General features: G+C 43.1%; 3 protein-coding genes across 12 annotated transcripts in view; 2 read left to right on the plus strand and 1 right to left on the minus strand.

The window, feature by feature from the left end:
* The window catches only part of LOC136460526 (peroxidase 2-like), a 30,157-nt gene extending 21,961 nt beyond the window's left edge, over positions 1 to 8,196 (minus strand). The window contains exons 1-2 of the mRNA XM_066460186.1: positions 8,141 to 8,196; positions 7,712 to 7,847 (exon numbers count right to left, since the gene is read on the minus strand). Coding sequence (XP_066316283.1) covers positions 7,712 to 7,847; positions 8,141 to 8,196 — 192 coding nt within the window. The remainder of the gene's footprint in view (positions 1 to 7,711; positions 7,848 to 8,140) is intronic.
* LOC136455971 (uncharacterized) lies at positions 1,323 to 6,784 on the plus strand. 10 transcript variants are annotated; one of them, XR_010759305.1, is made up of 9 exons: positions 1,352 to 1,727; positions 1,828 to 1,991; positions 5,094 to 5,147; positions 5,489 to 5,599; positions 5,823 to 5,920; positions 6,065 to 6,158; positions 6,237 to 6,264; positions 6,374 to 6,423; positions 6,568 to 6,784. XR_010759305.1 is itself a non-coding variant. In XM_066455711.1 (6 exons), the coding sequence occupies exons 2-6, from the start codon at positions 1,935 to 1,937 to the stop codon at positions 6,116 to 6,118; spliced, it is 486 nt and encodes a 161-aa protein (XP_066311808.1). In that variant the 5' UTR covers positions 1,351 to 1,727; positions 1,828 to 1,934; the 3' UTR covers positions 6,119 to 6,159. The 10 variants fall into 10 exon arrangements, 4 of the variants coding, with proteins under 4 accessions (XP_066311808.1, XP_066311811.1, XP_066311809.1 ...); XR_010759304.1 differs by having other exon boundaries at positions 6,237 to 6,784; XM_066455711.1 differs by lacking the exons at positions 6,237 to 6,264; positions 6,374 to 6,423; positions 6,568 to 6,784 and having other exon boundaries at positions 1,351 to 1,727; positions 5,711 to 5,920; positions 6,065 to 6,159.
* A 5,451-nt stretch (positions 8,197 to 13,647) lies between the features above and the next one.
* LOC136460527 (uncharacterized) lies at positions 13,648 to 24,019 on the plus strand. The gene is made up of 4 exons (XM_066460187.1): positions 13,648 to 13,979; positions 23,533 to 23,628; positions 23,677 to 23,730; positions 23,773 to 24,019. Exons 1-4 carry the CDS (start codon positions 13,648 to 13,650, stop codon positions 24,017 to 24,019), a joined length of 729 nt encoding a protein of 242 aa, XP_066316284.1.
* The last annotated feature ends 3,489 nt before the right edge of the window (positions 24,020 to 27,508 follow it).

Consider the following 27,508-nt stretch of genomic DNA (forward strand, 5'->3'; position numbering starts at 1 on the left):
GTTAGAAAATTCTGTACACTTGCACGACAACACGTTTTTGGTGTATAGTCATTTCGTAAAAAATTGAAATAATTTTAACAAAATTATATTGTGCATTGTCCATAAATACATATATCTTATTGTTCATAAATGGATATATCTCTCGTATAGTTATATGAAACTACGCGAGAGATGTATCTATTTTGTGAATAGCCCAACTTTATTAAAATGGATTCAATCATTTATCTAAAGCTAATATTAAAGAGGCAAAATTTCTAACGTATTTTTTAGTTTGGTCTGGCCTCCCACATTCGTACACGTTTTTATCACGGTTTTGTTACCGTCCACGGCTCACGGTTTTGTTACTGTCCATGGCTCGGGTTCCGTTCCTACAAGAGTCTCACGTATGAAAACACACGGCTATCATATAGAACGTCCAAGAAAGATAGAGACACAACCCGATCGGGGAATCAAGATCTCACAAAATCCAAATTAAACCCAAATTGAAATTGAGGAAAGCTAACAAACACCTGAGACTCCGCATGTTGGTCATCACTGGTATTTCATCGACGAAGAATCCAAATTAAACTGAAACACCTTAGGTATTGTACTACTACATATACATACCCACAAAAAGATTTGAGAACAAAAAAAATTCACAAACCAAAAAAATCAAACAGACGACCGGATCCATCACCTCCGTCATCGGCAAGAGGCAGCGCTCCCACCTGTTTAGCTCGCTTGCAAATTTGGCAAGGCTTCAGCAGCGACTTCACAAAGCTGTTTTAGAGCTTCATCCGCCGAACGGTTCCTCGGTGCAACAGCTTCATCACAAACACAAAATCACATATTTCGTGCAGAGAGGAGAGAGGAGAACCTGAAAAAAAAATAGCTTCAGCCAGCTTTGCAAGCTCCCAGTGGCTACGTGCACGTCGGACGGATGTATGGTGTGGTACCGCTCTTCTTTTTTCTAGCATCACTCGGAGTTAGAATCACTGCTCACGGCGGTAAGAGTGATGCTCCAATCTTCTCTCTTTTTGGCACCACTCAGAGACTACATTGTGGAGGGTCTTAAGATAACTGAATTTAGATGAGCTAGCTTATTATCTTAATGAGCTAGAACGAGCTGAGCCGAGTCGAGGTAGCTTGTTATCTAGATGTGCCGAAACATCAAAGTGACTTATAATTTGAAACGAAGGGAGTACGGCTTTTTAAAATTTAGAAAACAACAAACATGGCAGCCAACCGTGAGCTAAACTCTGGGAAAATGACTAAATGAGGCGGCAAAATTTGGCGGGTGAAATTTTTGTTTTTGAGAGGAACGGGCGTGTGAAATAAAGCGGCAAAAATAGGTACCGGTAACAATTTAAGCCCAAAACCCGCTGAAGAGAAACTGCCTCCCGAGTCCCGAACTCCCGACACTTATCTCCTCCCGCAGTCGCCGCCCCCTGCTTAAGAGAAACCCTATGAGCTTGACGGCGTTCGTCATCCTCGTCGAGGCCCAGCGGTGGGCAGCCTGCATCCCACGGGCGCTTCACGTCGCGGAGCAGCGGAGGCATGGATCCGGTAGCCATGGTCGGATCTGTCAAGGAGGGCACGACATCCGTCGGCCATGGCCGGATCCGTCGAGGACGGCACGAGATCCGGCAACCACTATCGGATGCATCGAGGAGGACGTGCGGCGGTGGCATCTGATGCTCGTGTTGGCCTAGGCCCGCAACCTTTCGCGTGCCCTGCGTTGAAGAACGGTGCTCTCCAATGGATCCTTCCCCGTCCCCCCCCCCCCCCCCCCCCTCTTTTGAATTGCTCGATTTGATTTCGTGTTGGCCGGGAATTGATTTGATTCAGGGCCTTGGTAACCTGGAGACTGTCGACCATTGAAGAGTAGCTGCCGCAGGATCCAATTTTGAAGAGGGAGTCTAACAAATGTCTTTTGCTTGTTGCGTGCGTGCAGGATGCAAGCGGGAATGACGATCAGTAGGTTATTTATCGTTAACAATCGCATCCTAGTGGTATGTCGCTGCTTTTTTTTTTAACTGTGAGATGTAGACATCTTATGCGTTCAAGAGACTAAATGGAAGGGTCAGAAGGCGAAGGAGGTGGACAATACAGGTTTCAAGCTTTGGTATACAGGGACAGTCGCGAATAGAAATGGAGTAGGAGTTTTGATTGATAAGAGCCTCAAGAATGGTGTGGTGGGAGTGAGAAGGCAAGGAGATAGGATTATTTTAGTCAAGCTTGTCGTTGGTGATATGGTCTTGAACGTAATTAGTGCGTATGCCCCCCAAGTAGGCCTCGACGAGAGTGCTAAGAGACAGTTCTAGGAAGACTTAGATGGCCTGGTTAGAGCTATACCTAGTAGTGAGAAGCTTTTTATAGGAGGAGATCTTAATGGGCATGTAGGTACTACAAGCGCAGGTTTCGAGGCAGTTCATGGAGGTTTTGGGTATGGTAGTAGGAATCAGGAGGGGGAGGAAGCTCTAGACTTCGCGGTAGCTTTTGACCTGATGATAGCCAACACTTTCTTTAGAAAGAGAGAATCCCATTTAGTGACCTTCAGTAGCGGACAACACTATAGTCAGATTGACTTTGTCCTCGCAAGAAGAAAGGACAAACGAGCATGCTTGGATTGCAAGGTGATACTAGGGGAGTGTGTTGTTTCTCAACATAAGCTTTTGGTGGCAGATTTTCGTTTTCAGATGCGTGCTCGTAGGGATAAACAAGCTAAGATTGAAAGAACAAAGTGGTGGAAACTGAAAGGGGAGACGTCAGAGGTATTTAGGGAAAGGGTTATCAAAGGGGGCTCTTGGAAGGAAGAAGACGACATAAACAATATGTGGGACAAGATGGCAACCAACATTCGGAAGGTAGCCTTAGAGGTGTGTGGAGTAACCAAAGGAAGAGGACGTGAGGCTAAAGATACTTGGTGGTGGAACGAGGAAGTCCAAAGGGCTATTAAGGAGAAGAAAGAATGCTATAGACGCTTGTACCATGACAGGAGTGTGGACAACATAGAGAAGTATAAGGTGGCAAAGAAGACTGCAAAGCGAGCTGTAAGTGTGGCAAAGGGTAGAGCAGTACGAGGATCTTTACCAATATTTGAGTACGAAGGAAGGAGAGAAGGACATTTATAGGATGGCTAGGGTTCGTGAGAGAAAGACACAGGACTTCAACCAAGTTAAGTGCATTAAAGATGAAAGGGAGCATCTCTTGGTAAAGGATGATGAGATCCGACATCGATGGCAAGAGTATTTTGATAAATTGTTCAATGGTGAGAATATGGACACAACCTTTCAGTTGGAATGACTCTTTTGATGACACCAATAGGCGCTTTGTGCGGAGGATCCAAGAATCTGAGGTCAGAGAGACGTTGAAAAGGATGAAAGGAGGTAAGGCGATGGGACCGGATGGTATCCCAATCGAGGTGTGGAGATGCCTCGGAGACATAGCTGTAGTATGGTTAACCAAGCTGTTCAACCATATTTTTCGATCGAACAAGATGCCTGATGAGTGGAGGAGAAGTATATTGGTACCGATCTACAAGAATAAAGGGGATATTCAAAGTTGTACAAATTACCGAGGAATTAAGTTGATGAGCCATACTATGAAGCTATGGGAGAGAGTTATCGAGCATCGCTTGAGAGCAATAACGCGGGTCTCTATGAACCAATTTGGTTTCATGCCCGGAAGGTCAACCATGGAAGCCATTTTCTTAATAAGACAAGTTATGGAGCGGTATAGGGAGAAGAAGAAGGACCTACACATAGTTTTTATTGACTTAGAGAAGGCTTATGATAAAATACCAAGGAATGTTATGTGGTGGGCGTTGGACAAACATAAAGTCCCAATGAAGTACGTCGGGCTCATTAAGGACATGTACAACAATGTTGTGACTAGAGTTCGAACAAGTGATGGAGACACGGATGACTTCCCGATTAGGATAGGACTACATCAAGGGTCAGCTTTGAGCCCTTATTTGTTTGCTTTAGTGATGGATGAGGTCACAAGGGTCATACAAGGGGACATCCCTTGGTGTATGCTTTTTGCGGACGATGTAGTGCTAGTTGATGTAAGCCGGACAGGAGTGAATCAGAAACTGGAGTTATGGCGAGAGACTTTGGAGTCCAAAGGTTTTAGACTTAGTAGAACTAAAACTGGGTATATGAGATGTGACTTCGGCACTACTACTCGGGAGGAGGAAGATATTAGTTTGGAAGGCCAAGTAGTGCCTAGGAAGGATACCTTTCGATATTTAGGATCAATGCTACAGAGGGACGGGGATATTGATGAAGATGTTAGCCATAGAATCAAAGCAGGGTGGATGAAGTGGCGGCAAGCGTCTGGTGTCCTATGTGACAAAAGGGTACCACAGAAGCTAAAAGGCAAGTTTTATAGAACGGCGATTAGACCTGCTATGTTGTATGGTGCAGAATGTTGGCCTACGAAAAGACGACATATTCAACAGCTAAGTGTCGCGGAAATGCGTATGTTGCGTTGGATTTGCGGTCATACAAAAAGGGATCGAGTTCGGAACGATGATATACGTGAGAGATTAGGGGTAGCGCCAATTGAAGAAAAGCTTGTCTAACACCGGTTGAGATGGTTTGGACATGTGCAACGGAGACCTCCAGATGCACCGGTGCGTAGTGGAATCCTAAGTCAGGATAGTAACGTGAAGAGAGGCAGAGGAAGACCGAAGTTGACTTGGGTAGAGGCAATAAAAGGAGACTTGAAAGGATGGAATATACCCAAAGACTTAGCCTTAAATAGGAGTGCTTGGAAGACAGCTATTCACGTGCCTGAACCTTGATTGCTTCTGTTGGGTTTCAACTCTAGCCTACCCCAACTTGTTTGGGACTTAAAGGCTTTGTTGTTGTTGTTGTTGTTGTTGTTGTAGATGTAGACATCTTAAGCCATTTGCCTTAAGTTGCCATCCTGTGAGATAGCTCTATATATGAACTGTATTCTTTGCGTTGTGAAACACTTGAATTTATTGCTACTCGCATCTTTCCTTTACATTGAATTCATACAGTGTCAAAATAAATCTTTTGTAGACAGCTTACAGTTTCAGCTCAGTTTATACATAGCGGTGTTATTGTTGACAATGACAACAGGGACTAGGAAATCAATTCCTTTCAAACATCCGTGAAGTGGATTCCATACTTCAGGTTGTTCTATCGTCTTGTATGCTCAAGCTCTCATATATTTGCCAACTTCTAGTGTCTGTCAATTACTGTGCGCCATCCTGCTGTCATCTTTATACTTTACAGGCTAATACAATTCTCCATCAGATATCCCTTTTTCCTCCAATTTTACTGATATGTGATATGTGAAGTAAAACTGGGGCCACTCTGTTATCTTTATCCAGCACTGCAACTCACTGGTGGTGCTTCATTATCATTTCTTATTTGTTGGAGATAGCAAAATATTATAGGACAAGCCTCTTATAAGATATTAGCTGTTGAGGTTCTAGGAATAAGTAATTATCTGTTTTTTATTGGATTCTCAGGTTGTGCGATGCTTTGAGGATGATGATATAGTTCATGTCAATGGCAAGGTCGATCCCAGATCAGACATCGATGTCATTAACCTAGAGATGATATTTTCGGATCTTGGACAGGTAATTTGGTGAAGGAATTTCCATTTGTCTTGTTATCACACATTTCAAAAGAAACTTCTAATGCTACATTATGATCCTGTCCAACGGCTGACAGTTGTGTAATAACTGTAGATAGAAGGAAAGCCTGCAAAATCGGTTGATTTAGCTGAGCATGAGAAAGAAGCTATACAACATCTTTGTCTACTAACTATGAAACTTGTCATTTATGTTGCTAATGTAACAGAATCTGATCTTGCTGAACCTGATAGCAATCCTCATGTCAAAGAGGTGGCTAAAGCAGCATCAGACTTGCAGTCTGGTATGGTTACAATATCAGCTCAGGTTTGTTGTATGCATCTAAACTACAAGAAGCTTTTGAAGAAATTTCTGTGAAATAATTTCATATTTTTGCCTGATTGATGTTGCCTATCCATATGTGCTCTATCTATGCTAACAAAATCATGGAATGCATAAACGCATTTGAAGCTGAACTTGCTGAGCTACCTTTGGAAGAGGAAATTTGGTAAAGGCAACATATAATCTATTGGGACTAAGAACTTATTTCACAACCGGAGACAAGGTGCAACTTTTGTGCTGTTAAAGGTTTTTCTTCCAGTTGTTAACACAAACTGACAGACCTTTAACTGTATCCTTTTAGGAAACAAAAGCTTGGACTATTCTTTCAGGTTTCCTTTTTCCTCAGAATTATTCTATTGTAATATTTGAAGAAGTTGTTGTAATAATCATAATAAATGCATGCAATTCTACATATGGGCATGACTGCACCACAAGCAGCTGGAGTTATTCATAGTGACTTTCAGAAAGGATTCATCAGAGCTGAAACTGTAAGCTGTGTACAAAATGATGACAATTTAATGTCGTGTAATCAATTTTAGCTTGTATGTTGCATTATTTAGTTGATCTTTTCTATGTGCGCCTAAGTTGTTAAATTTGCTAATCCATATGCTAATGTTAATGTTTTTATTCAGCAGGAAGATCTAACTTAGCGGAGTGCTTGGAATCATGACATGACCATAAGTGAAGCAATTATAAAACTCCAAACAAGCTATGGCCAAGCACAATCATGAAGGCTGCAAGTGTTGTAGAGATGTTAGAAAATGTTGTAATGTTGCAAATTTTGAGATTTCATGAAGTTCACATACTGTTATGATGGATTGTCTATTTAATGAATGGTTGTCTATTTTGGATTAATGGCTCTCTAAATGTTTTATTAACCATATATTATTTTTCTAAAAAAATAATGGCGTGCAAATATTGTTTAATGCTACTAAACAAAGCATTGCAATATCGACTATCAGCATAATTATTTGGCTAGCTATTATGTTACAGTAACAAACAAACGGTGTGCTGAAAGACCTGAAACCAACGAAATAATTAGTGGCAATAGGGTCTACTACATATAGCAACAAAAATAGTAAGCGTGGCAATAGAGAGGTCATCTTTTTTGTGGCAAAAGAGGGTTTCATCTATAGCAATCACAATGGTTAGTGTGGCAATAGAGAGGACACCTCTAGGCAACTAAAATATTTTCAGTAGTAATAGAGGGTTCCATCTGTAGCAACCAAATATTTGTCGTAGCAATAGAGGGTCTATTGCAACACCAAAATGAAGTGTTGTGCAAACCTATTGCCACGACATCAGTGGCAACGCATCCCAACCAAATTTATGTTACAATTTTGTTTATTGCAACACTTTTTGGCCTATTGTGACAATTTTAGATTGTTGCATCAGGGGAAAATTGTTACTGCAACACTATGGCAAATGTTCCGATAGATAAGTAAATGTGTTACAAACTATCCATTCTACCATAATGTGAAGTGTTACTGGAGAAAAAAAAAGTGTTACAACAAAAATCATTGTAACACTAGACAAATGTTCCTATAGACAAGTAAATGTGTTACAATAAATCAGTCTATAGTAAATGGCCAATTAGAACACAGAAAATAATATGTTACTAAGAGAACTAGTAACACTTTTTCTAACCTACCGGAACACAGTGTTACTATATCCCTGCGCTGCACTAGTGTTACCGTCAAGTAGTTATACATGCATTTCACGCCACACACTTTACTACAATAAATATAATCAGCAGACGTTCATGTGCGTGCTTACCCTGACGAAGCAGTAATGGAAGAGGAGGCGGACGAGAGCGGCGCCGGTGCGGCGGTTGGCCTTGAGTGCCGTGATAACGTGCCACTTCACCACGTTCTCCACGCCCTTGCACTTCTTGCTGTAGTACCCGACCTCACTACGTAGAAAACAATTTTTAGCAACGATTCAAATTTTTTGTAGGGGCGGCTGGTGATGGAGCCGCCCCTACAGTGGCATGCTAGGGTGTCCAGACACCAGCCGCCCCTATAAACGGAACAGCAGGGGCGGCTGATGTTACGAGCCGCCCCTACAAATGGGGTCTGATTTGTAGGGGCGGCTCAATTACCCGCCGCCCCTGGAAATGGTATTTGTAGGGGCGGCTGGTGATTGAGCCGCCCCTACAAATGGCCCCGTATTTATAGCACCGATTTGTAGGGGCGGCTCAATCACCAGCCACCCCTACAAATGCCCTCCATATAAAATAAATGTAGCTCCTTCTTCCTCATCGGGTCACTCACTCCAACCCATGAAAAAAAAGTGGGGAGACCTTGGGCACCTCCCAAAAATTGCTCTACTAAGGGGGGGAAGGTTTTGGTCTCAAATCCTTTGGTGGAGAGGTTGTAGAAGGTAAGAAAATGCTATTCCAAACTTTTTTTTGAAGTTTTAATGGTTGGTTAGTGAGTAATTAGAGTTTTGTTTTTCTCTCTCTTCTATAGTGCTTGAGCTATTTATGAGCAAATTAGACCCAACTTTTAAATGTACTAGGGTAAATTAGGGAGGGAAACAAGATCATACCCTTATTTGGTCCATGTTTCTTGATTTTAGTGAACCATTAGTTAGTTTTATGGATGTTTCATGTGCATGTGATCTAGATCTAGGGTTTGGTTTTTTTTATTAATTTCGTTTTTATAAATTTATGTTTGATAAAATTGGACTAGAGTTTGTATGAAAGATATTGGGTAAAGTATAATTATTGCTAATTGTTGTCTTTGAAATTGTTTATTGTAATCAATAAATATGTATTTTAATTATTTATGGATAAATAAGCCATTAATTAATTTTTCTCTACCATGGTGTGTTTGTATGCTTCATGTAATTATATTAGATTTATATTCATATATATCTGAGGTATATACAATTATTCTCAAATAATTATTACTTTGATTCATTTTTATATATATCTGAATAAGTAGTCCTTTAATGTTTGTTTTGTTGTTGTAAAAGATGGAGTACAGGAACTCTTGGATGTATGGTTCGTTAAGGTTCAAGGCAGGTTTCCGTGAAGAGGTGGATAAATTTATTGAAGCCGCAACGAAGCATGCAACGACATTGAAAGAGAATAAGGATATAATTATTTGCCCCTGTAAAGATTGCAAAAACCGTATGGCATGGACAGATGTGACTATCATCAGATCACATTTGATTATGCGAGGATTTGTTGAGGACTACACAGTGTGGATTCATCATGGTGAAATGGTTATTGTTAACGACGAGGATGAGGAGGAATACGACGACGAAACCATAGAATCCCTGTCCCAATATTCAGCAGAGCTTGATGCACGAATGGATTTTGAGTTTAGCAATGAATAAGGTGGTGATGCTGGTGGTTGGGATGGTAACGACGAATGTGGTGCCAATAATGATGGTGGAGCACGTGTCGGAGTTGAAGATGATTTAGATGACATGATTCGAACCCTTGGACCAGAGATTTTACTAAATAGCCCAAAAGGTCTAGAAAATTTGGAAAGAGTGACAAAAGCATCGAAGGAGACTATGTATGGTGTTGAAAAGGGTTGTCCGACACATTGGACATTACTACATTTTGTGCTTGAGCTGCTCATCCTGAAGGCTAAGTGCGGCTGGTCAGACTGTAGTTTCAATGATCTATTGCATCTCCTGTCATGGGTGCTGCCACAACCAAACTCAGTTCCCGCCAACACGTACCAAGCGAAGAAGGTCATAAGTCCATTGACAATGGGGGTTGAAAAAATACATGCATGCCCCAACCACTGTATACTTTTTCATGGCAAAACGTTCAAGTCATTGGATAAATGTCCCCGGTGTGGGGCCAGCCGGTACAAGAACAATGACCTTTACGGTGGGGACAAACCATCCATGGGGAAAAAGAGGAATAAGAAGGGTACAAAAAATGTGGTACAAGAATCTCAGCCCCCAGAGGACACTCCATTAGGCAACGATGCAAAGCAGAGAAGAATTCCTGCTCTGGTAATGTGGTACCTGCCAGTGACCGATCGCTTGCGATGTATGTTCCTAAACCCTAAAGAAGCCGCACTCATGACATGGTGGGATGATGAGCGCAAGGTGGATGATGATAAGATTGCACACCCGGCTGATTATAGTCAGTGGCAAAGGTTTGATAAGAAGCATAAAGAATTCAGTGATGACCCAAGGAATGCACTGTTTGGCCTGAGCACCGATGGAATGAATCCCTTCAATGAGAGGATGAGCAACCATAGCACATGGCCAGTGATCTTGACCATGTACAACATTCCAACATGGTTGTGTTAGAAGAGAAAGTACCTTCTCCTCACTATTCTTATTTCTGGCCCTAAACAACTAGGCATTGATATAGACGTGTTCCTCGAGCCCTTGATGCAAGAAATGGAGAGGCTATGGAGGCATGGGGAGCAGATGTACGATGTGTTCCGAAAGGAGGACTTCATATGTAGAGCAATAATATTTGTTACTACCAATGATTACTCCGCGCTGTTTGCTTTGTCTGGATAGATCAAAGGGAAGACATGATGCTTGGTTTGCTTGGATGGTACTACATGGGTGTACCTAGATGCATCCAAGAAGATAGTTTACCTAAGGAACCGACGCTTCTTAAAAACAAGTCACAAGTACCGCAGCAAATTGTTTTTAGATTTTATGACAACACCCCGGAGATTGAACCCCCTCCGGAGAGACGTCATAACGGAGAACATGTGTACAGAATGGTGAAAACATATGCGTCGTCTATGGAAAGAAGAATCTGGATGGGACCAACAGAGATAGAAGCACACCTCCTGTCGAAGGCGTACCTTTCAAGAAACAATCGATCTTCTTTCAGTATCTGCCTATTGGCCAGACTTGAAGGTCCCCCATGCCATTGATGCTATGCACGTGCAGAAGAATGTTTTTGAGAGTCTCATTGCTACCTTAATGGACACAGGCAAGTCAAAGGATGGTCTGAAAGCATGGAAAGACATGGTGCAGCTAAACGTGATGCCGTAGCTTCACCCGGTGCCTGAGGCTAATGGAAAATACACTCTGTCCGCGGCGTGCTTCAACCTAACACAAGATGAGAAGAGAGCTATATGCACTTTCCTGAGGGGGATCAAAGTCCCGACTAGGGTTTTCAGCGAATGTGAAGAAGCTAGTGTCAATGAAGGACTTATCAATAACACACTGCAAGGCTCACGATTGCCATGTGATGTTGACAGTGTTTCTACCTATTACAATCAGGGCTATAAAGTCAGAGTTCTTGAAAATGTCCATCACTCGCATGTGCTACTTCTTTTCGAAGATCTCACAGAAGACGATTGGCAAGGAAGAGCTGAGTGACCTACATGAATTTGTGGTGGAGACACAAAACCAACTAGAGATGTGTTTACCTCCTGCTTTTTTGATATAATGCCACATCTCATGATTCACATGGTTCATCAGATACAGGCGCTTGACCCTTGCTACTTACATGAAATATGGTCATATGAGCGGTTCATGTCGGTTTTAAGTCGATACGTGCATAATCGAGCATACCTAGAGGGCTCCATGATAGAGGGTTATAGTACTGAAGAAGTCGTCGAGTGCTGTCAAGAGTACCTAAAAGTACAGAAAGGGATTGGTAAACCCGATTCTCGTCATAAGGATAGGCTGGCTGGGAAGGGCACCAGTGGTAGAAAAGTGTTCATCGACCATGATTATAAAGAGGTGAGTCGAGCGCATTACAGTGTCTTGCAGAAGTACACAACTGATGCAACCGTATATTGATGAACACTTGGCTATCATTATGGCGAAGAGAAATGGCCATTCGGATGATTGGGTCATGAAACAGCACAAGCAACGACTAACTACATGGTTGAAGAACCAAAACATACCGCCTGAAGAAACCATAGACTCTATTACCATCAGTAGGTTGGCGGAGGGGCCATCGAGATAAGTGACATCTTGGAATGCTTATGACATCAATGGGTACACGTACTATACCCACACAAAGGATAGTAAATATGTGAACTAAAACAGCGGTGTTTGAATAGAGGCTCTCGATGGATTAGGGTGAAAGATCCAATACTTTGGCATCATTGAAGAGATATGGGAACTTGACTATGGAAGGGATATAACGGTGGCCCTGTTTCGATGCCGCTGGATCAAACAACACCAACTGAACGAGATCGGATTGAGAGTCCTGGACCTCGAGAATCTAGGCTACCAAGATGACCCTTGGGTGCTCGCTTCACGTGTCGCACATGTTTTCTATATGTCTGACCCACAAAGTAACCTCCCCCCAAAGAAGAAGACAAAGCACGTGGTTGCCTCTAGGAAACAACACATTATTGGAGTCGATGGCGTGGATGATGTTGAAGCTTACAATAAGTATGATGAGATGCCGCTATTCACAGACTTTCCTAAGAAGATCAGTGTTGTGGAAAAGAACCTCCCCAAAGACATAATGCCATGGGAACGAAAAGGTATCAAAGGAAAAATCGTTACAACGGGCTAGCTAGTTGTTGAACGTGGAGTGTTTGTGTAAGTGTGTATTTGTAAGACTTCATTTATGCATGCGTGTGAGACTATATATTTATGTATGTGTGTAAGACTACATATTTTTGTATGTGTATGAGACTACATTTTATGCATGTGTGTGAGACTACCCTTTGCAACATCTAGATGACTCTATTTGAACATCCACTTTATTACTACAAAATTTCATTTGTCAAAGTTTGAGCACTTCAAATTTTCAAATTTAAAAAAATGATAAGTTCAAACGAGATTTTCAACCACTAAATGTTTTGAGCTAAAAAAGTGATGAATACCAAAGTTGTATAACTCATCAAGATCTATAACTTTTATTTTGATCATTTCTTTATCTGATAAAGTGATAGTAAACATTGTTCACAAATCAACATGTTTCTCGTATAGTTTATGAAACTATGAGTCATGTGAATTTATAAACAATGTTTACTAATACTTTGTCACATAAAAAAGTGACCAAAATAAAAGTTGTAGATAGTGAGGAGTTCAACAACTTTTTTGTTCACGACTTTTATTGTTGAAATCATTTAAGGTTTCAAAATCTTATTTGAAGTTGCCATTTAGTGAAATTCAAAATATGAACTGTTCGAATTTTGTCAAATGAAAATATGATCAAAATAAAAGTTGTACATATTGATGAGTTCTACAACTTTGGTATTCATGAGTTTTTCATGTGAAATCATTTACTCTTTCAAAATATTGTTTCAAGTTGAAATTATTTGAATTTTAAAATTTGAATCGTTCAAACAAAGTCACATGACAAGATGACCAAAATAAAAGTTGTACATGTTGATGAGTTATACAACTTTTATGTTTACAACATTTTCATTTTATTTCATTTAACGTCATAAAATTGTATTCGAAGTTTTAAAATTCAAATTTTTAATTTTTGTTTTTTTGTTTTCTATATTGTTTTGACTACAATTGTTTATATATATATTTCTTCATATATAGAATAATAAAAAATATTATATTTGTGTATATACACAATTTTTTTATATTACTTTGTGTTTTTGTGATATAAAAAATATAGAATTTATAATTTAAAAAAAATATTTGTAGGGGCGATTGGATCAGGAACCGCCCCTAAAAATTCATTTATAGGGGCGGCTGGATCAGGAACCGCCCCTACAAATAGTACCTAGTATAAATAGGAGGGAAGCGCACGGGAGTCATCGTCTGGGCGCTGTCTTCTTCCTCCGATGCCGTCAAGCTGCCTAGGGTTTCCGCCGCCGGTCCCGTGCCCGCCGACACCCGCACCCGGTCCCCGGCGCCCGCCCCCGCGCGCCGACCCCAGCGTCCCGTGCCCTCCCCCGCGCGCCGACCCCCGGCGTCCCACGCCCGGCCCCCGACGCCCGCCCCCGCGCGCCGACACCCACACCCGGTCCCCGGCGCCCGCCCCCGCGCGCCGACCCCTGGCGTTCCGCGCCCGGCCCCCGGCGTCCTCCCCCGCGTGCCAACCCCCGGCGACCCGCGCCCGGCCCCCGGCGCCCACCCCCGCACGCCGACGACCCACGCCCGGCCCTCGGCTCAGGTTTGTTCCATCCCTTAACCTTCTTCTTGACTTTAGTTCCTATCGGTACATTGTTACCGTGCACACCGAGGATGCTGCACACACGCCCTATCGGTACATTATTTTCTCGCAATTTCCAGATGAATTCTTTTGTCATTGGATCTATTTCACTGTGTGATGGCCATTGCTTGTTCTCCCCCATATGTTTGCGAGCATGGATGGTTGTGGTGGTCAAATAATGTTCATCAGCTAAAGTATAGGTCGTGACTTTCTTGCCACAGCCCAATAGTCCCTTTACTTCTCCATCGCCTCTTCACCCCATTGCATTTCCTTGAGATGATAGGTCTTGAGATGGGAGAGATCAGATAGTTCACATTAACTAGCAGAGTATCAGGTCAGGACAAACATGATAGCATATGAGACAGTTTGGTTCTGTAATGGCCCTTTACCAGCTAGAGTACAGTCGGGATCACCTGACCGAGCGGGAATAGCTTCTAGTTGATCTTGCTCTTGTATCTGATCCCACATTTATCTCGCGTTTGACTTCTTGATTTGCTTTGTGAGTAGTGGCATGTGTCATTTGGTTTTGTGGGTGCCATTCAATTAGGTGCTACGCGGGTATAGTCAGGTGTCTGCCTTATTTCTTTGGCTGAACACAGTTACATGCCTAGGGTATGTAATCTGCTCATCGTTACACATATTGCATCTCGTAATGCTACTATGTGTTCCATTGGGCAGTATATTTTTCTCCCATGATAGTTTCATTAGGTCATAGTATTTATTTAAAGATGTATGATACAGTAATATGTTTTGTGTTGTCCGGTCATAGTTAGGTATCTGTCTTATACAATCTTGTGGTTGATACAGTTACATGACTGGTACACAGATGTCACTCATCGTTACTCAAGTTGCCTTCACTTGCTGTAATGTGTTACATCTGAGTGCTACATCCATTTAAGAGTGCTCTATATTGCTCTTGTATAATTTTGTCCACTATAGGTTAGAAATACCATGTGACCCAATAATATGGCTGTAATGTATTGTCCGGACATAGTCAGGTATCTGTCAAATGCAATGCTGTGGTTGATACAGTTACATGTCCAGTAGAAAGACATCATTCATTGTTCTTTATAATTTGGCTACTTGTTGGTAAATTTACCGCTACCTTCGCACTATGGCCAAGTTAGAATTTCCCCTGAAGGCCTGAAGTTTTCACTTGACTGTCCTGGTGATCGTAACCCTTCATTTGCTTTCGTGCCTTTTTTGTGGCTGGTGTATGCATTTTGCATGGGCGTCTTCACCTTTCCAGGAGTTAAGGTGCATGATCCCAACAATATGGCAAGATCCACTTTGGTCCCTCTAACTCTTTTTTGCCTTTTGAACTAGAAGGGTCATGCTTTAGTTAAAAGGCTTTGCATGTGTGGATGTTCTAGTTCTGGGCATATATGGATTCTTTTTCATCTCTTGCTAATTTTACTACAGTTCAGCTTGTAGTGATCGTTCTTTCTTTTTTGAATATGTACTCATCATCTTTAGTCTACTGTTTGCTATTAGTGATATTTGTTACAATACAAGAGCATATATAATGTAGATGCAAAAAACATATATTTCAGATAGCATAGGTGAAGTTTTTAGTCCAAATGAGTCATTTGCTTCTCACTTGTCTAAACTGAGCCTTAAGCTATCGAAGATGGCACAATAGGGCATAGCAGATCATGTGTCTTTGCTTCTCTGGTACCTAGGTCGATGTGAGTATTAGACAGCATAGATGCATTCCATTAGTAAATTTTATCTAGCTAAGCCTATGACCTGGATAGTGGCTGTTAGTACTATTAAATTTTATCTAGCTATCAGTACTATTAAATTTCTAAAAACTGGATAGTGGTCATTTCAGCTAAGTGTCAGTGCTCATTTCAGTTAAGTTTCAGTGCTCATTTTAGTTAATTTTCAGTGCTCATTTTAGTTCAGTTTTAGTGCTCATTTCAGTTCAGTTTTAGTGCTCATTTCAGTTCAGTTTTAGTGCTCATTTCAGTTTCAATTTCAGTGCTATTTTCTGAATGTGAACTACTTGATGCTGTGATCTACCTAATGTTGTGATCTACCTGGTACCTGAATGCTGCTGGCTGGCTGTAATCGGGCTTGCTGGCTCCTACTACTACTCTACTTATTAGGCAGTATCGGGCTTGCTGGCTGCTGGCTGGTACCAGTGGCTGCTGGCTGCTGGTTGGTCCCCTACAACTCCTATTACTACTACTTGCTACTCCTACTACTACTCTACTACTATACTCTCCTCTACTCCACTCTACTCCTCTCCTCTCCTAAGCAGCTTTTGCTACTTCTACTACTACTCTACTACTTCCCTAATACTACTGTTTACTACTTCTACTTCTATCTTCTATTAACTACTGGCTGCTAGCTGCTGGCTGGTCTCCTACAACTCCTATTACTACTACTTGCTACTCCTACTACTACTCTACTACTATACTCTCCTCTACTCCACTCTACTCCTCTCCTCTCCTAAGCAGCTTTTGCTACTTCTACTACTACTCTACTACTTCCCTAATACTACTGTTTACTACTTCTACTTCTGTCTTCTATCAACTACTTGTACTTCTGTCAACTAATTCTACTACTTCCCTACTACTACTGTCTACTACTCCTGATTGTCCAATCTGCCTATTAGGTTCAGAAGATATTAAGCATATGATGTTCATGTGTGATCGAGCAAAGTCAGTATGGCAGCTGTTGCTTTTTTGGGAAGCAGCACCTGCTTTTTTTTTGCCAAATCTCCCCTCTCCTCTATTTTTGCTGCCTTTCCTATCCTCTATGTTTGGGAAGCAGCAGCTGCTTTTTTACACATTTTCCTCTCTATGTTTGTTAAGCAGTTGTTGCTTTTTTTGCCAAATCTCCCCTCTCCTCTCCTCTCCTTTGTTTTGTCGATGATGAAATTGTCTAAGTCCATACATTATATGGAATATGAGCTGATGATCAAGAACTTGTGAGGAACTTGGCATCATTAGCAGCCGCCCCTACATTACCTTCTCCTCTCTTCTCTGTTATGATGCCTTGATGCTCCAAGTTCAAGATCAGATGATGATTGACATATTTCTGAGGCCTCTACCACTGCTACTTCTCGTTTTTTATATTGTTGTTTTATAGGACTACTTTGGTTTATAGACCTTTTTGATTTCTTATACCTTCTCACATACCTAAAGCACACTTTCTTGCATCTTTTAGAACAAAGCGCGAAATAATGTCGCGGACAACAGATAGTGCAGCTCGATGCCCTGAGCATGATGAGCAGCCAACCCTTGAGGAGCAAGCACTAGAGGACCAGCTTACTTAGGAATAGTTCGATAATGAGGTAGAAAAGGATCTAGAAGTGATGCTTACTCAGGAGGAGTGTGACGAGGAGGAAGGCCCCGAAGGAGAGGCTGCTGAAGGCGAAGAAGAAGAGGATGATGAGTCAGAAGAGGGATATGAAAGTCCCAAGGATCCTTTCCTACCTGAAGCAAGAAGGAGGCCAACAGAGGAAGATTTGGACAAGGATTTTGAACCCGAACGAGGAGGTAGGGAAGAAGCCTTAGCATGTAAATTTTGCTAAAGCTTTGGCTGTGTTACCTCTACTAACACTTTGACCTATCCTATATATAGGTCCCTCCTGAAACTCAGAAAAGATGACATCGACGTCCGCGACATCTCGCTGGACAAGACGGAGTAGAGGAAAGGAGAGCAGAGGCAACAACCACAGAGACGGATCACGATGGCTCTGCTCAACAAACTCAAGACACAACCACGACTACCAAGCCTAAGAGGAAATAAGGGGATAGAAAAGGAAATCTATATCCAGATAAGGCTTGCTATGTGATAACGGAGGTTGGGCCAGTAGGGGAGATCCTTGAGCTGAAGGAATTAAGAGGACGATTCCGTAATGCGATCGAGGCCCTAGTAAGAGACAAATTGAACCCAGCAATCCCTAACTGGAAAGAGGTACCAGAGAACATAAAGAGTGCACTATGGGATAGGCATCTGAAGGTCAATTTTAGATTTCTGGAGGGTAAGCACGAATTGGTAAAAAATGCTATCAGGATGATGGGAGAGTCATTTCGACGTTGGAGGTCGGAGCTCAACACGAAGTATATCCAAAAGGGGTTAACTCCCTTCAACGAGTTCGGCAAAATAACTCCTAGTCAATGGGAGGAGCTCGTGGCTCAGAAGACTTCAGCGGAGGCATTGGAGCTCAGTGCCCATAACACCGAGCTGGCGAAGAGGAACAAACACCACCATCATCTAGGCCCCGGTGGCTACTATGCCAAGGAAGAGCAATTTAGGAAGATGGATGAAGAGGCCACAGCTGCTGGGAATATCGATGTGACGAACTTGAAGGTATGCTCAAGGAACTGGATATATGCGAGGAGTACAGAACCATCCGGCAGTAATTTTAAGTTTGATAAGCCGAAGACCCAAGAGGCGGTATCAAGGATACTGAAATATGCTGAAGACAAAGAGACGGGCTCATTCAATCCTTCCAGAGAGAGGGACGAGCTTAGCCTTGGCTTGGGAAACAAGGAGCACACAGGCCGCACCAGGGGGCTAGGGAAAAGGATGACCTAGAAGCAAGGATTCGAAGAGGATAGACACATGTACAAGAAACATGGCCGAGACTAGGAGACTAGTCTTGAGCTCCAAGTGAAGGCTCTAGTTGTGAAGGTGCTAGAGGAGCAAGGAATGTCTACGGAGCCACGTATATTAGTGACGCCGCCGAGAGAACTGGCATTAGTTGGCAGCCCTCCGAAAGTTCCTAGCAGCCAAGGTTTCACTACAGCCACAACCCCAGTCGATCTCATACGGGAACCTACTAGTTGCACCTTGGTGTTTCTCAGCGGCCGACACATTTGGAAGCCCAGTCAGGAAAATTGTCTTTGACTTCAATGACATGCACACATGCTTTCACCTGGGAGAAATGGAGATGAATCTAATTCGCACGTGGTGCCTGTAAGTCCTTGTCCTCCCGATATGATATGAATGTAATCTTTGAATTATGTTGTAACTAACCCACGCCGTGATTTGTAGAATGCAAGTGCACATTGTCAAACAAATGCCAAGTGTGAAAGCCAGGTATGTAGACCCTCAAGCTATAGCCCAAACAAATTTTTATTACCCTAAACGGTGGACACTTGATGCCAAAGAGCTAGCAGCTGCAAAGACTCTTCGGGAGAAAGAGCGCATCCGTAGTGCGAAGCCAAGGGAAGAGTCCCTTAAGGTTGCGGCATACATTGCCTTGGCTTTCAAAAATCTCCAACACCACTCTACTATATGGCTACCATACAACTTCGAGTAAGCTCAACTCTATACTTAAAGCTTTGTTCGATATATTTCATTCGATGCAAAAGGGCTTATCTAGTTCTATGATTAAATCCATGCAGCAACCACTGGATTTGTATAGCCGTCGATGTCGGGAGGACCATGGCATGGGTCTTTGATTCATTAGATAAGGACACGGTGACATACAAAGACTTCATATCGATTCTCAAGACGTGTACATATCGACAATCCTCATTAGCTTATATGTTTATATACATACTTGTAACGTTCACTTTTGGATACTAACAAGTTGTATTTGCTAAAATAATTCGAACAGGGCATTTAGGTTCTATGTCACTAATCATCATGGAAGGCATGATCCAGCAAGGAAGAAAAAGCTGGCTATAAAAACACTATGTGCGGTAAGTGTAACTTACTTCTTCAGTACTCCGTTACATGGCTGTCAAAAGCATTACTAAACATTTTCATATGCAAAACACACAGTGCCCCAAGCAGAAGCTTGGGAGTGTACATTGTGAATACTATATATGTTCTATGATGGGTAACACCGATGCCTGCAGGAGACACTCCTTAAGGGTAAGTTTGAACCCCTTCACCCATAGTATAAAAACTTCGTAAATGGTATGAAATACTAAACCGAAACTTGTTTTCTTGTAGTGGAGAGAAGAGAAAGGAATGAAAAGAGACCCATACAAGGATGACCAACTCTTAGAGCTCGTCGACGACCTTTGCAACTTCATATTGGACTAGATTGTACACGTCAGAGGCGCCTACCATGACCGAGAGTCTGAGTTAGGTACAAATCCTCAGTACCAACACCTTCGTGAGACAGAAAGGCTAGCTCTAGGACGTTGATAACAATGTGTATGGAATTTGTATATTTAATGATGGATTGTATATATTCATGTGAATTGGACTTGTAATTGTAGTTTATAGAATACTCTTATGTTTGTAGTCGCGGTCGCGGGGTGTTCGGCAACGCGAACGCTGGTCACGGAGCGTTCGGCAACGCGAACGCGGTTCGGAACGTTGGTTGTGGGACGTTCGGCAAAGCGATTTTGAATTGAAAAAACGATTTTTTTGCGGGAAAACGTACTATAGGGGCGGTTCTAGATTGAACCGCCCCTACAAATACCCGTTGGTAGGGGCGGCTGGTACTACAGCCGCCCTTACAAATCGATTTGTAGGGGCGGCTGGTGTTTCCAGCCACCCCTACAAATAGATTTTTAGGGGCGGCTGGTAATAAGAGCCGCCCCTACAAATAGATTTGTAGGGGCGGCTGGAAACACCAGCCGCCCCTACAAATCGATTTGTAGGGGCGGCCTGGGAACTGCCCCTACAAATGCATGATTTGTAGAGACCCTTGCGTAGGGGCGGCTGGGTAAACCGCCCCTACAAATGGTCTACAACCGCCCCTACAAATGCTTTTTGACGTAGTGCCTCCAGCTCGCTAACCTGCGCCGACGGCACGGAGGCGAGGAGCACCGCCGCCTGGACAGCCACAAGCGCGAAGATGACTGCCGCCGAGAGCATCATTTTTTCTTTCTGATTCTGAAGCCTGATCGGCTAAGCCGGGTGGCACGCTGAGTAGCTGTCTAGCTGATCATGAAGAGACGGATGCTGAGCTCTCAGGCTGGGCCTGCAGGGTTTATATTCATGGCTTCGGCTACCGGTTCAGTAATCAATGATTGAGCTTAGTGGCGCCGGTAATGAGAGCAGCAGAACGGGGAAGGTGCCCGTCTTGCGACTTTGGTGAGTCATAATGTGCGTACGTCCATAATGTTAGCTTGCAGCAATGCATACCTAAAGGTGTTGCTGAGTGCTGACCTGGTTAAACGTGGTATTATAGGCTAGTACAGCCAGTTTGGGCTGTGGCAGTACATAGACGTTGATACAGCCAATTTGGTTCAAACTGCAATGACGAGCGCTTCCTCTTCAGCCCCTAGTCATTTCTAAGGTTCTACTCCTTCCGTTCTACATCGTTCTGCTTTTATTATATATATATTATATATATATTAATATATATATATATATATATATATATATATATATATATAATATATATATATATACGCCTTCCGTTTTAAATTATAAGATGTTTTGACTTTTTTAGATATATATAGCTACACTATGTCTAGATATATAGTTAAAAGCAATATATCTAGAAAAGCCAAAACGTTTTATAATTTAAAATGTAGGGATAACATTTAATATATATTGAGACATAATGTACATTTAGATGCACAGTAAAAAAACTATGTAGTTAGAAAAAACTAGAATAACTTATAATTTGCAATGGTGGCAATATGTTGTTATGGACAATATAATAAGATGGCTAATGATAAAGTGTTTCATTTCAAAGTGGTGAAATGAAATATCGTGCTATCCCTGCTTCACATACTGTTCAAAGATCTATTTATATTTTCTTTAGGTTTCTATGTAGCGCTTATAAATAAATATTTACAGATTCATAATAATCCGTTTATTTAGAGACACTACTACACAAAAATCTTTTATGCGGCGTTTTCAAAATGGCCTCGGAGGCGGGCGGCTTGGTTGCCCACCTCGTTTATTTGAGGCAGGGCAGCCGGACCAGTAACCGCCTCGGTTAATCCTTAACCGAGGTGGGCATTGTAATATAACCACCTCGATTAATGCTTGTTAACCGAGAAAGGCAACCGCCTCGGTTAATATATTAACCGAGACGGTTACCCTAACTAAAGATGGCAACGGGGACTCGATCTCTGAATCCCCGCGGGGAAGTCCCCTATTAGGGGACAGAGATGGTAGTAAATTCATCTCCACGGGGATTTAAACGGTAGAAACTTGCTCGCTGTCGGGGCTGGCGAGGATGGGGATGGTAGCACGTTCCCCGTATCCCCGCCCCGCTAACAAAGGAACAAGCGTGACCCAGAAGAGAAAGCCCATCTAAAGACCCAGGCGACTTTATATATATATATCGTGACTAACCCTAATCCTATCTCTTCGTTCATTCCTCCTGGTAGCAGCCGCCAACACAGCGCCGCCAGCCTACGCTGCTCCGTCTCTTGCCTCGCCTCTCCCCTCCACTCCACTCTACCTTCCACACACACGGCACACCTCCGCTAGCCCCTTACTGCTTGGCCGCTGTGTGCGCCAGGGCATGGTGGAGCATGGAATCTGATAGCCGGAGCCATCGGGCATGCCACTGAGCCGGAGCCTGCTCTTGCTATGCTGCACGTTCCAAGGAGAGAACTACGGTAGTTGGCGGCTCAAATCCGGCCAAAAACCAGCAAGCAACAGGGATGGGTCTCCACTCTGCTCTTCCGATTCCTTGCTCCATTTCTTTAATCCCTTGCTGTACCTACTGCTAACATGTGGTCTGTTGAGTGTGTTACTAAATCCATCTGTAAGTGCTATGATGTATGTATAATGATGCTCCTGCCGTCTAGATCTGTGTGCTGCTAGATCCATTTGTGAGTTCGATGATGAATGTAAGACGTGTTGGAATGGTCTCGCTTTTGTGTTGGAAGCTATTGGAATTTCATGGTGTTCAATTTGTTCTGCTCCTGCACTTTTCTTGGCTGCTCTTCCATGGGCAATGGTTGTGTCGTTGGAACAGGGATGGGATCCCTGCGGGGATAATTCCCCACTCGGGGACGTGGATGGGGTGAACTCAAGCCCCGACGGTGTTAACGGGGACGGGGACAGAGAATTTTGGTCCCCGCGGGGACGAGGATGGAGAGTCGTCCCCCCGATGAGGAATTCCCGTTGCCATCTTTAACCCTAACGCAACCGCCTCGGTTAACCAGCATTAACCGAGGCGGTTGAGTTAGGGTAACCGCCTCGGTTAATATATTAATCGAGGCGTTTGCTACAATGCAACCATCTCTGTTAAGAGGCTATTAACAGATGTAGTTTTCTTATAGTGCTTGCCTTGGTTAAGCCTAGGCTATAAATGCAGCCACACCCACCCTTCTTCCCCACGGCTCCTCGATTTTTTCGGGTTTTGACCTCAAAACCCCCAAAAGTGGCCATTTTCTAGGGGAAGAGGTTTTGCCCTTGGATTTGTTGAAGGGGGCACCACAAGAGGTTGATCCTTGCTCTCCAACCCTCAATCTTCTCTCTTTTCCATGATTTGGTTGCTTTTTCTCTAAATCTAGATCTAGATCCATATGGAGGAGAGAGAAATCAGATCTAGAGCTACTCGGCTACATTTTTTCTGTACTGCTCTGCTTATATGTGCCATTTTCATTATTTATCATGGAAGGTTCATGATCATGGATAGGGAATGGATGTACAAGACATCAAGGCTGGATGCTTCTTACCTGGATCATGTGACAAGGTTTATTGTCGCTGCGAAAAGGTATCGTCTGAGGCTGAAGCGGAAACACACCATTTGTTCGTGTAATAGCTGCAAGAACCTTCTTGCCAACGAAGATAACGTGGTGAAATCTCACTTGGTCTGGTATGGTTTTGTTAAGGACTACACCGTCTAGAAGTTTCACAGGGAAGCAGAGGATCCGAGTGTTGGTGCATCTGGAGGAATCTCATCGACAATGACGACGACGGTGAATGTAGAACAACAACCCTCACCAGCAGTGGTCGGCGACAATACAGACCGTGATTACATCACGATGGATGATCAGCTCCAAGACATGGCCGACGATGATAGTGGCGATGGGGATGGCGGTGAGCCGGCTGGTGTGATGAAGGCCAAGGATGTGGAGCTTTTTGAGGAACTTGCTAACCGTTAGGACCATGACAACATCCTGTTTGGGAGCCCGAGGTGGCTAGAGAATTTTAGAGAGATGAACCAGGCAGCAATTGAACCCCTCTATAAGGATTGTCCGAAGCAGTGGACGACACTATGTTTTAACCTCCAGATGTTGATGCTAAAGGCTTGCCATGGCTGGTCCGACACTAGCTTCAATGACCTATTATGTATCCTTGCTAACACATACCCAGAGGGTAACAAGGTGCCCGCCAATACCTATCAAGCGAAGAAGCTGATCTGGCCAGTGGCGATTAAGCTTAAAAAGTTCCACGCCTGCCCTAATCATTGTATCCTATATCGGGGCAAGTATGAGAACTTGCAGAGTTGTTCGTAGTGTGGCGCGAGTTGGTACAAGAGGAATGCTGGTTGTCACGCGGACATGGACGACGAGAGAGCCTCGAGAGGGCTAAAGAAGAAGATAGCCAAGAAGAGTACCACAAAGAAGCAGATCACGTCTCCAGAGGATGAGGAAGAAGAGGGTTACACACAGAGGAAAAGTCTAGCCCTGTCGATGTGGTACCTACCCGTGATCGATCTGCGTGCTATATTCGAGAACCCCGAGGATGCTAAGCTGATATCTTGGCATGCATTTGATGAGCGCACGAAGGGCGATGGCAAGCTATGACACCCCGCCGATGGCAAGCAGTGGAAGTGTTTCAATGACAAGTTCCCAGAGTTTGGTGACTAGGCGAGGAACGTCAGGTTCACCCTGAGTACCGATGGGATGAATCCGTTTGGTGATCTCAACAGCTCGCACAACACTTGGACGGTCATCCTCGCCATCTACAACCTACTTCCCTGGCTATGTCAGAAGTGCAAGTATCTTTTACTAACCATGATTATTTCTATACCGAAGCAACCAGGCAATGATATAGATGTGTTCCTAGAGCCGTTCATGTAGGACATGAAGATACTATGGGAAGAAGGGTTCAAGATGATGGATGCGTCCCTAAAGAAGGAGTTCACTCTAAAAGCCATCATCTTTGTCATCATCAACGATTACTCTGGTCTTTTTTCACTGTCGGGGCAGATCAAAGGTAAGTCAGGTTGTGTAGTTTGCATTGATGGTACCTGCTACACTTACCTTAATGCATCCAAGAAAATGGTGTACATGAGGCATAGGCGATTCCTCATCAAAAAGCACAGGTACCGGGCAGCTACGATGAATAAGCATTTCGACAACCAGGATGAGCCTCAAATTGATGAGCTAGAAAGGACGAGGTACGGGCAAAAGGTGTTTGACATGGTGAAGGGCATAGATGTTGAGTTTGGAAAGAAGAATAAAGAGGAAGATGGGACCACGACAAGGAAGAAGAGGAAGCGGGATAAGATGGAGGAACCACCTATTGCCCCCGTTCCTTTCAAGAAGTAGTCATGTTTCTTCAAGTACATGTCATACTGGAAGGAGCTGATATGCCCCATGCCATCGATTGCACGCACCTCGAGAAGAATGTCTTCAAAAGCACCATTGGCGTCTTGCTAGACATCAAGACTAAGACGAAGGATGGTATGAGGTCACGGATGGATCTTGTCAACCAGTGCTATGATCGAAGATCCAAGAAGAAAAAAATCAAGAATGGCACGAAACTAAAACTCAGACATGACTTCCCGGTAAGTATCAAAAGTCCCTTCGGTGGCGGCGCACACGTGGGGATGTGCGAGGCCCCCTTCGGTGGTGGCAACCACCTCTGTTGGCGGAGGCGCATGGGGTACCTCCACAACCTCCAGCAACGGGCGTGGCAACAGGGAGAGATCGTCCTAGACAACACAAAGGCGTATCCTGACAGCGTGGAAAGGGCTCACGCAGGAGCGCTAGTCGGCAACGCCGCGGGCGGGGGACAACGACACCTCATAGATGGGCTTGTGGGTAGACCAGAAACATGTACTCACTCGGTTTCAATTTATAAGTTGTTTTTTAATTTCTAGATATACATCTTTTATTATGTATTTAGACATATTGTATATCTAGGTGTCTAGCAAAAACTGTGTACCTAGAAGAGCCAAAATGGCCTATAATTTGGGAGAGAGGGTGGCACACTGTTGACAGACGAAGAAAGACGTGAGTATGTAGCACATGATTATATTACAACCTGCCAAGGGATTCGCGCTGTTGAAATCTAATTGATTTTCCTTGTTAGTTTTTACTTAGAGCGCTCTTTTATTCAGATGACAGATAGGTAAAATAGACGGATCGTATCTCGGTTTGATACTGGAACGGGCCGGCCAAATTCAGCCCATCAGCGCGCTCCGCTTGAGTCCATATGATCCAGGTTGGCTGATCCAAAAGTTTATAAGGAAAATTTGGCCCATCGGCACATTAGCTAGTTTGGAATTTATTTTAAACTATGGGAGTTGCTATATTTTAGTCGCCTAAAATATATGAACCATCTCATGCGACGTCCAGGGCCCTTGGATCTACATCCAAGGGTCAGATCTGTTCTCTGTTGTTTTTCTATAGCAGGCAACAAAACAGGTCCGCAAATGAACACGCAAACCCAACCAAAGCAGCTACCGGGCCCGCCAAACCTTAGCGGGTGCAAGATCCGATACCCGCTATATCAAATAACTATTCATTCGACCCACAAAGCAGCTATTCGGCCCAATATTCGGCCCAATAAAACAGTACACAGAAATTACAGCTCTGCCACTACACCCTCTAGCAAGAAAGAAACACCCCCAATTAATCTGGATCTAGAAGGGGAATTAGAGTGGAGAGAAGAGCGAAAATTAGAGAATAAATGCACAGGTAAAACACAAGAAGATGAACAAGGGCAAAGGATATGATCTGCCTAGGAAAAAGGTACTAACCAGCAAGATTATTCTATTTCTTGCCTTCATCTCCTTTTTCTCATTGCATCAGTTCACTGAAACACCTGAACCATAACCATCTTGCTTCTGTCTTCTTTGTTGCTGTTGCTATAGCTCTATAGTTATCCAAAGTAAAGTACACTTGTCAAACCGATTTAGATTTCCAGTTATCTGTCTCCAACAATTACAAATCATAATAGTGACCATAGAGCAAATCTAGTGGGATCCATGCCTACATGGTGGTTGATGACTACAAGAACAATGTGTTATAAATCTAGGCAACTTGTATAGGATTTAGGGGCAACTTGTATAGAATTCAGAGGCAACTTGTAAAGGATTTAGGGGCAACTTGTATAGAATTCAGAGACAACTTGTATAGGATTTAGGGGGAACTTGTATAGAATTCAGAGGCAACTAGTATAGGATTTAGAGGTAACTTGTATAGGATTTTGGGGAAACTTTTAAAGAACTCAGAGGCAACTTGATCACAAATTAATCAGCTTGTGGAATTCCTTGCACATGACAGAATTGCCATAGAGGCAGACACCCTTCTTTCTTGCTTGTTTGTTTTGGTTGTAAGTTTAGATGACCACCACAAATGTCACTGCCCACTAGCTGATTGCAATGCAAAAGATCTTCTTACACCTAAAAATAACAGTTT

This window comes from Miscanthus floridulus, chromosome 6 (assembly GCF_019320115.1).
Source record: "Miscanthus floridulus cultivar M001 chromosome 6, ASM1932011v1, whole genome shotgun sequence".
Lineage (NCBI taxonomy): Eukaryota > Viridiplantae > Streptophyta > Magnoliopsida > Poales > Poaceae > Miscanthus > Miscanthus floridulus.

Coding starts and splice junctions, on each gene's coding strand:
- LOC136460527 (XM_066460187.1), top strand. CDS start 13,648: ATGCCGTCAAGCTGCCTAGGGTTTCCGCCGCCGGTCCCGTGCCCGCCG. Junction 23,629..23,676: donor TTTATTGTCGCTGCGAAAAG/GTATCGTCTGAG, acceptor TTCGTGTAATAG/CTGCAAGAACCTTCTTGCCA. Junction 23,731..23,772: donor GTGAAATCTCACTTGGTCTG/GTATGGTTTTGT, acceptor GAAGTTTCACAG/GGAAGCAGAGGATCCGAGTG.
- LOC136455971 (XM_066455711.1), top strand. CDS start 1,935: ATGCAAGCGGGAATGACGATCAGTAGGTTATTTATCGTTAACAATCGC. Junction 5,148..5,488: donor AAGTGGATTCCATACTTCAG/GTTGTTCTATCG, acceptor TTGGATTCTCAG/GTTGTGCGATGCTTTGAGGA. Junction 5,600..5,710: donor TATTTTCGGATCTTGGACAG/GTAATTTGGTGA, acceptor TAATAACTGTAG/ATAGAAGGAAAGCCTGCAAA.